This window comes from Rhagoletis pomonella, unplaced genomic scaffold (assembly GCF_013731165.1).
Source record: "Rhagoletis pomonella isolate Grant_MI unplaced genomic scaffold, Rhpom_1.0 Rhpom_scaffold_00010, whole genome shotgun sequence".
NCBI classification, from domain to species: Eukaryota; Metazoa; Arthropoda; class Insecta; order Diptera; family Tephritidae; genus Rhagoletis; species Rhagoletis pomonella.
The window spans coordinates 14,571,391-14,582,765 of NW_023458564.1; the positions used below are offsets into that span (position 1 = coordinate 14,571,391).

An 11,375-nucleotide genomic window follows, 5' to 3' on the forward strand; every position below is an offset into this window, starting at 1 on the left:
TATTTAATGTTCGGCTCCGCCCGAACTTAGACTTTCTTACTTGTTTTCCTTAAAATGCTCATTATTTGTTGAATTTATATAAAATCTGTACACGATAATATTTCTACTGCTCCAAAGAATCTAGATCCCGAAAATGAAAGTTATATCTGCAAATCATAAGTTGCTAGAGCACTTTATAGGCTAAAAATTGACCCCAAAATAAGCCATTATTTACCGTTGTTTCTACGATACAGACCGAATTGGTTACTTACAAAAATGTTTGGCATTTTGTCTTTGAGACCCCTTTGTGAAGCTCTAAAAATTACAACTACAATATTTGAGCATAGCCTCCGTATCGAAACGTAAGACGTATTCTACGTCAAAACGAGAGGAAATGAGAAAACGTCAAAAATCACGCCGCGTTGATTTGGGGATAGCGCGCGCTGACACTTGATGACAATGGAAAACGCAACGCTTCGCGCTCCAATTTAGAGACGGCAGTTAGGCGGTTACAGCGTCAAAAAAGAAGAAGAAGATGCAATAGCACCCCTTCGCCGTAGGTTTTCAAAATCTGCAAAAATACCTCCTCCTGCAGGTATTTTAAGAGATACACCCCAGCGTCCACTGCTGCTTACGGTTAAGATTTTTTACAAATCGTCGTACCGTAAGAACGGTGATCTGAATTAAACCATCGAATTTCTGTATAGGAATCATTCTAAAAGATGCACCGATTAACGCTAACTTCGTGGCATTTGATGATGCTTTCCTTTAATCGAACCCCCATAACTGCATATTAGAGTGGTCCAAAAAAATTCCAAAAAGTCGGAGTTTTAATGCCGGCACCCCCTATGATTGTTCTATATCGAAAAAAATATACCCGTATTTTTTTATTTTGAAATCAAAAAATATTTAGGGAGTGCTCAAAGCGCTCAAAGTTTTCCATGTGTTTTATATGGAGAAAAAACAAATTTTCGTAGAAATGGTATAAAACTCTTGAAAATCAAAATTTTTCGATCGAAAAAGTGTGGTTCTCTTCTGGAGACTTCCAGTATTAATATCCAATTGTTTATTTGATAATTTTTTATGATTAAAGATTTTTTATTAGTCCCCCCAATGCATTTTCTAAGGGCTGTTGAGGACCTTAAAATATAGTTACCATGAAAAATTGTTAAAGAAACAATTGCGTATTATTGCCGGGAATCTCCTGAAGATAAGCAAAGTTTTCCGATCGAAAAATATTGATTTTCAAGAATTCTACACTATTTCTACAAAAAGGTGGTTTTTCCCCATATAAAATACATGGAAAACTTTGAGCGCTTTGAGCACTCCTTAAATTGTTTTTTAATTCAAAATAAAAAAATAGGGGTATAATTTTTTTCGGTATATAACAATCCTAGGGGGATGGCGGCATTAAAAAGCCGACCTTATTTTTTTACATACATTTTTGGACCACTTTACTGCATATGGGTACGAGTAGAGGTACACAGGTGGTTTGTGCAGCGACGAATTTTATCTTCACCTTCCCACCATCAACCACTCTCCAGTACGCTACAACTACAAGTGCTTGTTCGCTTACGTCCGCAAAATTGTTCAATTTCACGGACGCTCTCTCAAAATTTCCAAAGTATCAGCGTTCTATTCGAATTCCATCCACACTTTTCAGCTGCGTTAGCCACAGCCTCCACCAACGATATATCTCATACGTTATAGGGTCATCCCAATTAATACCGGGTTTCCAGATATTCTGCATCAGAATGTTTGCCATAATAATGTAGTTTGTCAAAAACCTGAAGGGATCAAATACTGAAAAGTTAACAGCCAAGGTTTCTCTCTTTGAAGGTTTACGAGAAAAACCCGAAATATTTCTTAGTACTTTGTTAAATTTCAAGGTGTAAACGAACACATCTAGTTTTAGTAGCCATCTTATACTAAGTTGTGAGGACCAAATATCCCTGAGGAATTTGGCCCATACAAATACCCGCCATCAAAACAACCAGCCACACATAAACTAGCAATACATCACGCAACAGCCAGTCAAACAACACGAGTCATGGCAACACCCGACAGCATCTTCGGTGCCATGACAACGCAACATGTAGTTGCGCGACACGCAACATAAAGCACACAGCCTATTAAAGATAAAACACAGCCGCTCAACAGTCAGTCCGCGGAGCTGTGGTCGCCGCTGAACACCTACAACTGAATGGAGGGATTGCTCGTGTTATAGTTACAAAACAAGACGAGAAATCACCACTCAGAAGTAGCGAGCACCAAAGTCGGCTTCGATCACCGCTCGCCACAGCCTACCGTGAAGCCGCGTACGGACGACACCCGCTCGGCCGCCGTCAGCAGAGCGACGCCAACAGGAACGCTACTCACCGGCGTTACCAGAGTGCCGATCACCAGTACCAGCACGACCAGAGCGCTACTCTCCGAGATTGCGAGAGCGGCACATACCGGCGTCATCAGAGCGCCACTCATCGACGCGACTAGAGTGCCACTCTCCGACGTTGTTAGAGCACCACTCACCGGCGTCACCAGAGCGCTACCCACCGACGTTGTTAGAGCGCCACTCACCGGCACGACCAGAGCGCAACCCATGAACCAAAAAGACAAGATCACGCGGGCTGGAGACTAGCCCGTTAGAATCGCATTTAGGAAAAAAGTTTAACGTTTTTGACATTAACCGTTTGTTTACATTTCTTCGTTGTTTACAATTTGGTGGTGGCTTTTTACTGCAATTTTCTTCATTTTCGCTTGTGACAACGTGTGTACACATAAGATAAAGAATAATTTAACACAACGGCATGATTTATAGAAGAATTTGCATAATAAAAATTATTTTTCATGCGTTCAACGATTTCGCGGTTTTCTCCGTTCTCTTCGTTGTTTACTTCTTACATCAAAGATGGCGTCGAGATTTCGGCAGCTAGAAAATAACTTTTTTCGTTCTTTCCTTCCCGCGTGATCTTGTGTCTTTCGTTCATGAGCGCAACCCACATTGCAAGAGCGCTACATACCGACGCGGCCAGAACACCGCTTATAGACGTTAGCAGCGCGCCACTCAGCGGCGTCAGCAGAGCGCTGCCCACCAGTACTAAAGCCACGCCACTATAGCCTAACGGAACAAGGAGCCGCTACCCAGCCACTGCAAGTGACGCTACCGAATGTTTCAAATTGTTATTTGTTATATGTTCTTTTATAGAAATTAAGGAAAATTAAATAATAAAGTACGATTTACCCGAGCCCGAAACCACAAATTTATTGTAACGAACCCTGGACACGGCGAGTACACCCCAGCATTTTAGAAGAATCATCGGGGCAAGCAAAACGCTTCGTTACAAAGTATTCTTTAAATTTTTTCTTCAGTATTTACAAAATCAGAGTTTTCGTGCGCTGTGCTTCCAACAGCTTCAATTAAGGCGTTAGAACTAGAGACAATGTTCCGAAATTCAAAACCACCTTGCATGTGAATGGAGATTACCTCTTTGACAATGTCTATCGCTTCCTTTTCGCTCGGGAAACAGCCAACATAATCGTCGCCGAAGTGCTTCTCAACAATACCTCTAACAACTCGCGTTGATGTCTTCCAGAATCTGATAACATTAAATTTTTTTTTAACAAATTGTGCAACGGTAGGCGATCACGTTGCGCCAAAAACCAATCGCTTCGTTACATACGTCTCAATCGGGTTTAAAGACTAAAACCTCTGCTTGATGAACTATGATTTGGTGAAACAAGTCTTTAATATCACCGATACTGGAACTGTGGCCTGCCTGAAGTTGAATAAAATAGAAATTAGAGGTTGATTTAGATCTGGTCCAGACAGCAATGCTTTATTTAACCAAAAATTCTTAACTTCCGCTGAGGCGTCGAATGCGAGTCGTATAGCTGCTTTGTTGGGATTTCTCACTCCAAAATGAGGCAAGTAAAATGTTCGTTGATGCCGTAAAGCGGCTTCTTCAGGCTCTAGTTTTTTCGCATAATGGTTTTTAAGTAATGATAATTATTTTGCAATATTCCTTATAATATTCGGAATCTTTCTTAATTTTTTAACCGACTTCAAAAAAAGGAAGAGGTTATTAATAAGTCGGAATATTTTGAATTCTTTATGTATTTTACCGCATAACTTTGGACCTCGTTAACCGATTTCGATAACTCTTTTTTTTTTAAGAAAAGGCGGTAGCTCAGAGGTGGTTCCATACTAATTTACCCCCTTATTCTAGAACCCGAATTTTCGTAATTCGTAATTCGTAGCTACGCTACGAAAAACGAAAAATCCACATGCTGCAACCCTTGCGGAAACATGTGCAGCATTGCCAGCTATCAGTTGTTTTTCAAAGATAAATGAATGAAGGAAAACAAAGTGGAAAGGAATTAAAAAAACACTCATCATGTGCTTGTTTATTGTAAAATTGGTTAATTTTACATATTTTGAGGAAAATGATGGATTCTGATGAATTTGCAATTATAGCAGCAGAGTAAGAGGGCGCTATGGCAATGGATTCACAAAGGTATACGGAGATGTCGGGCAAAGTAACCATGGGCGCATCTATGTCAGCTTCTGGTTGAATTGTTGAACCACAAGCCAGAACTCCTCCTATGCCTGAAGCTCTGGTTCTCAATCCAGTTAATGCATTAACAGCTTCTTCCAAGGCATTGAAAACATGCACTTTGTTAGGTCCACCACCTGTTGCGCCTGCTTCTGCCTTCGGCCGCGCTTAGGGATTATAACCCTTACTAAGTAGACTTCTCCTTTCTGTGTTGCCGGAGAAGAGGGGCTTCCGCATGTCAAAGGTATACAAAGGTATTATTGTGAATATCACTCCGGCTACGCCATCCACAGTATTTTTGCGCAGAACCCACGTCGAAATTTGCAAAATGTGCATAGTGCAAACCGAGTTTATTAATAAGCTAGTAGTAGGAAATTTGAAATATTTATCCTAAATCAAATGTGAATCCTTCGATTACACGTGTATGTTAAAGTTTTTGGATTCGGGTTATGCGTTTGGACACAAAATCTGAAAATCATTGTACAAATAACTGAACCGGACCCAAGTATATCGATAAGGGGCAACAAAGATTCTTTTTTGCTCGTTTATATAAAGCAGTGGATAAAAATATACGTATATGTGAAAAGCAAATTTATCTGTTTAAATGAACCCCACTAATATTTCCTGCAAACACACATCGCTTTACATATTTTATCTCGCCTCCGACACAGAATTGTTTTCGTACAAAATTACGCAAAATAACTTACTCGTTCGTTTTTAGGCATGCCATTGTTACGAGTTTCGAAAGTACGAAGATACGATTCGGATTGCAGCATACTATTTCTACGATTCGTAGCAAAATCCGAATACGAAAGAGTTGCAGAATAGGGGTGTTAGTTTATTCCCGTTCATTGGAACATGGATAAAATATCGGCACTCTATAATTTGTATATGAGAATTGAAGTCGGTTTTGTTTTTTTTTCTTAACAATTATATTCAAAATTTTTAATGGGCTTGAGGCCGTTTGTAATGAAAAACTACTGTGGAAAAGCAACAACAATTTGAAAAAATAGTAGAAGTGATAGCCATTTCGGAAATCACCACATCTCCTCATCAGACTTCTTCAGCGGGATTCGAACCGACGACCCCAGCTGACTCAGCCAGTTGCCTTCGCACTGTGCTAAGTTCGCCTTATAAGCTCTTTGTGCTTTTTCCACTTTTTTCATTTCAGCCAACTACAATCAAGCGCAGCTATTCCAGTGCTATTTAAACTTGATCATGTTTCCTAGCAAGTAAATTTTAAGCACGGTTTAAGTTTTCTTTCCAAATCAGCCCAGATTCATATCGGTTTCCAATGCGCTTACTGGTAGATTTCAATATTAAAATAACTCTCTCACCGGCTGATGATGTAAGTGGTTTTAAATCGGCTTTTACCCCAAAAGTCTTTAACATAAATAACTGGTTCATCATCTTATGTATTTCATTAAGCTCATTATAGATACATTGGCCCTATCAATTCCGATTGCATACAGTTTAGAGGGCAAGATTTGAAAGAGGACATGTTGACTGATTCCATCGTCCGTATGTTGCTCTTCAGACGCGTTCTGCGGTATTGATTGCGAAATATGTAAAAGAGGATTGTGTGCTTGAGTACATCCTTCCACCCCACAACGCTTCCGTGAATAACAGTTCCTTACATGATGTCCCCATTTTAAACACCAAAAACACCTCGATTACCAACGCTAAACTCCAAAAAAAACTTCGGCACTATTTTAATTGTGAACACTCACCGTTACACTGTAAACACTTTCGACGACTAACGCCAACAGCAACAAAACGAAGAACAGCATTTGATATAGAAAATTTAGGTGTTTTCTTTTCCTTAAAAGTATTCGACATTATTGTCAAAGAATCCGCTACTATATGTGCTAAACGTCGAACATTATTCAACCATTCACTAAAATCAACGATTCTGGCTGGTGGTCCAACTGCAAGCACTTCTCTGCCCATTGCATTTGCTTCTGCACTGGCAATTTTCCAACGAGCTCACTCAGTAATGAAGGTTTAGACAAATGATGTTCCCCTTTGGCATTCTTTAAAAACGTGTGTTATAATATTCACCAACGCCTCCAAACTGTCATTGGCTATTGCTTTCTCCAACCTTGGAGAAACTCATAGTTCTCTAGTTGATATCCAACATCATTATCCAACTCATCTATAACCCACGCGAAGATACGTAAAAAGTGGTAGACAACGGAATTTTTAATTATCAAGTGAAAAACTTAAGCTATATAAAGGAAAATTACCAACAAAAAGTAAATAATCTTCAAAGTATCTTCAAATAATGTTCAAACAGTCTTGTGTGACAACATCAAGGCGCACGCCACAAATCGGAGGAGAAGCTCGGCCAAACACTACCATATGTGTAAGCGCCAATCTATTATTATATTATTATAAGTTATTTTAGTATTTCATTTTCAGTATTTCAATGATATGTTTGAGACCAATTGGAGAATTACATTGGAGTTCAAGTTGAGAACTAGCATTTTCTCATTTTGAAAAATAGTCCTATTTTCATACAAAGAAAAAAGCCCTTTTTGTAAAGAACGCTATGATCCTCCACTTGAGGTACTGTTGAGAAACAACGTTGGAGATGTGAGAAGTACCTTAGTTGTCAATTTAATTTCAAGCTGAGCTCAAACCTAAATGTTTGTTGGGATCATTCGCACTTTTATAATTTGGCTCTTGATTAGCTGCCCAGGGTGACCATAAGTGCCTTGCAGAGTCTCCATTATTGTTGCCACGTTGGTAGAATTGGCAACGAGTTTCATAAATTCCGCCATCATAGCCGTTAACTTTTGTCGTACATACGAGTCAAATACTCTGAGGAAGATTCGCCGGTATCCGGTGCTGCTACTTGTTGTGTAACTGTATGGCTCCGAGAAGATCTAGTGGCTGGCGGCGATCGGTTCACTTTAGTTGGGGTTGGCTTTGACATTTTTTCTAACAAAAATAAAGTTGTTCATTTTATGGGTGTGATAAATAAAACATCCTCTTTGTAATTTGGAGGGTTTATTTAAATATAATATTTTTATTCCGCTTGACAATGCGACAAGGAATGAAAACTGTAAAACGAAAATTCCTTTAATACATTTACTGGTGTTCCGCAGGATTTCACAAACAGTGAACTTAGACCAATCGATATACGATAAAACATAGAATAGCGAATAAAGTATACAAAGAAGAAATTATCGATTATAAAATACAATGTCCGAAATACAACATTCCCTAAAAAGCAGCAGTTACAGCCAAATTCTATTTATTTTACTTTTTAGTGTGACCTGCGGGGTAGATTATCTCACCAAGGTCCTCAAGTTGTCCATGGCCACTCTCATCGTTCCAGATAACCGGCTAACAACAGAGAGCCGTATCGACCGATAACCCCCCTTTCCCGGTAGCTAAGACACTTGAGGCCTTGCTGCTCCCGCACTATACGTACCACCTAACCCCAGTAAGGCATGAGTAAAGTGCACAGTACAACAACGGCAGCTAATGCCATAAACAGCCAGATAACTCGTGATCTGAACCGAAACCGCCCCTGCGAGAGACAACTCCTAGTAGCGTAGGATTGGTCAAAGGCGTTTGATTCCGTCAGCCACTCCACGCTTCTAAATAAAAGACATTAAGGCTTCCTCTCTCCCACTTAAGCTCAAACGGTGGTCGACTTTCATTAGTAATTTTCAGAGATTAAACCAGAAAATCGAGGAAAATTAAACAGGGGTCTTCGAGCTGAAGGTGGTAACACTAGTGCTCCATCTGAATGTAAAGCAGTGGATCGTCACTTCTTTTCATATATATAATAATAATAATAAACAGGGGTCCACAGAGTGGCGTCTTTTCCCTGCTTCTGTTTATTAGTATATCTGAAAGCTCCCTCAACCACCAGAGAGAGTCTCTATTATACCTTATGCTGACGACTGCTCGACAATGGCTCCGGGAATTGAATTGATGACTTGTGCTCGAAAGTAAACGGATACCTCTCCGAACTTTCTCGCTTCTTCACTGCAAGGAGCCTAACTCTCCCCCCCTACCAGCTGAACGAAGGAGGTCAAACTACAGCTGGGAATTCACGTCGAGCATACTAATTCCGCCACAGTACCACCTAGACGACGAGGCTCAAATTCACCCGAGCAGACACCTGCTTGCCATAGAACTCCCGCCTAGAAGGCGTCTGTATGAGCTAGCGAACGAAGTCCAGATGTTCATAAAATAACCGCGCCAACAAGCCATAAATGACATTCACGGGGAGTCGGTCTCGACTTAAACCAACTCGACACCTGACGTGAACGAGACAAAGCTTCTTCTGCCTAGGGAGACTTGCACCACCATCGCCCAACTTCGCTCTGGCAGCAGGCTACGTGAGTAGGATAAATGCAGATGTGCCCGATGAGTGCCCGGCATGTGGATAGTCCCTCATGACTCGCAACACTTATTCGCATGCCCCTTAAACCCAACTCGACTAACGCCCCTGTCTCTATGGACCTTCCTAGTCGGAGTGGCACACTCCCTGGGTCTCTCGTTGGGCATGGCTGAGACCACGCAAAAAAAGCTGTTGACGTTATGACAGTTGCGAATGCATTCGGAGGTAAGCAATAATGCATACATTTGGCTAGCTTTAGAGCTTGAAAGGCGCATTTATTACAAACTTATCTGGTTTTGGGAACGAATCCAATAGAGGTTCCGTCTTAAGAAAATAAAAAAGATTTTTTATTTAGTATTTCACAGTTTTTCCTTTTTTACTGAATATTTAATATATTAAATCCTATTCTTTAATTTAAAGATTTTTTAATAAAAAGAAATGAGAAAATTTCAATTATATAAATTATAAATTAAATTAGGAGCATTTTGAAAAACTGTGCATCCTCCTTTTCGGTCTATTATCGGAGCGCTCCCAAAACACTCCGTCTAAGTTATCTTCGGATGATTTAAGGAGTCCTTCTCACAAAAGCATAGGCGAATAGGGGAGTCCGCAGAGTCTTTGCGGATTATCTCAGGGAGATTTGTATTTCATATATACTGAGAAAGCACTTTTCTTCGGCGGATATGCTCCTTTGGGACTATTTTCAGAGCCTCCCTAGGAGCATAAGCGCACCGCACAGGGAGTCCTAATTGGGCACCCTATGGACTCCACTGGTTGGCTGGGAATGAAAGGAAAACCAATATAACAAAAAAAAACACTTTGGCTCCCTTTTCACTCTGCTGTGTTCGGATCATTCCGAAAACGCTCCTTCGAGGTGTTGCTGTGGGAGTCCCTTTTCACTCCATATTCGGAGCGCTCCGAATTTGGCTAGCTGGGTTTGTATTTCATTCAAAAACGAAAGTATGCATATACATTGTATATTAAATAAAACAGTAATTATTTTTCTTTTGATGTAATCAAATTCGTCAATACGGTATCCCTTAAATTATTAAATTTTTGGTGTACGAATATACTTTTTGCATACTGTGAACATATAGTATGTATGTGTATGTATACATACTTATGTATACGCGTATGTGTGTATGAATATGACTATATTGCCTTGGTCTATGCAGTCTTTGCACATTTGCGTACTTTTTCTATCACCCTTTTTTATGAAATTGATTTTGCGATTGCCCAGTTTTTGACACATTAATCTATTATTTCTTAACATTGATTTAATATTTGCTTTATGTTTCATTATTTCCTATTTAAGTACTCCTCTTTAAAATGGACAGTTTTGTTTTTTCCATTGTCACTTACCTAATCACGTCCAGCCATTGTGTGGTAAGCAACACTATGCCGAATGTGGCCCATAATATTAGTTTTTGCCCCATTTCCTATCAAAATGTTACCACGAGATGCCCTGCTTTAATCTTAGTTAATAACCTCCACTTAATTTGCACTTTGATTGCTCCTCTATTGAATTAAATTTTATTTTCGTAGTTTTATTTTTATTGAAGTTTCGCTTTTGCTGAATATTGCTCGTCACTTGTTTAGCAATCTGCTGAATTTGTTTCAAAAGAAGTTGCGTTTCTGTTTTTTATTATTGCTTTTTATCGTTTCTATTTTTTATTTTCGTCACGTTCTTTATGTATGTACATACTAAATTGCAGTTACATAGTTGTTTGTTTGGTTTGTCCATTGTTATTGACGCTCCGCTCTCTATTTTCACCAGTTTCCTCAAGAGTTTTCAGCACCGCCATATTCTTCTGCCATTTTCTTGGTCATATTTTTCTTTTCACCAATTTTCACTGCATATTTGCTGCTATTTTAACGTTTTTCCGCATCGCATTGTCGAAGCACTTGTGTGTTAATACGTCTGTTTCAAAAGCATTTAACTAACAGCGTAATATTTGTGTGAAAATGTTTGAATGTATACCTGTATCTGACAACATAGTTCCTTCTCTCCGTTTCATTTTAGTAGCACTCTAATGAGGCATTTACCGAGACCGTATCGCACACGATCTTCAAAAGTGACACAATTCAAAATTTGGAATTTTTGAAATTGTACGCTAAAAATGTACACAGAGCATTTATTTATATTTCAGCAAAAGCTGGAGCAAACTTTTGTTATAATTTGTTGAAAAACCCTAAGGTAAAGTCTCCCTTGCCTAAATGATTAGCATGTGCTAAAATACAGTTTTTCGCATTTTCTGCCAAACGTGTAATTTTGGGTTGTGTCATCTTTCAAGATCGTGTACGGTATGTACATATGTACTAGGGATGTTACGAATGTCATATTTTTCACATTTGCGGATGCGAATTTTCGGAATGCGAATGTTAGGAATAACATTAAAAGAGCTATAATCAACTTAATAGGCGGCATACACGGTGCGTCTGATTCGCGAGTCGGTTTGGATGTGTTAATGAAAATAAATATG

The 11,375-nt window shown here is 39.4% G+C and overlaps 1 protein-coding gene across 1 annotated transcript in view; it reads right to left on the reverse strand.

Annotated features, from left to right (window-relative positions):
* Positions 1–10,928, reverse strand: part of LOC118746085 (ribonuclease Oy-like) — a 91,574-nt gene extending 80,646 nt beyond the window's left edge. Inside the window, exons 1-2 of the mRNA XM_036479850.1 lie at positions 10,874–10,928; positions 10,255–10,813 (exon numbers count right to left, since the gene is read on the reverse strand). Coding sequence (XP_036335743.1) covers positions 10,255–10,328 — 74 coding nt within the window. The 5' untranslated portion in view covers positions 10,329–10,813; positions 10,874–10,928. The remainder of the gene's footprint in view (positions 1–10,254; positions 10,814–10,873) is intronic.
* Positions 10,929–11,375: the final 447 nt, after the last annotated feature.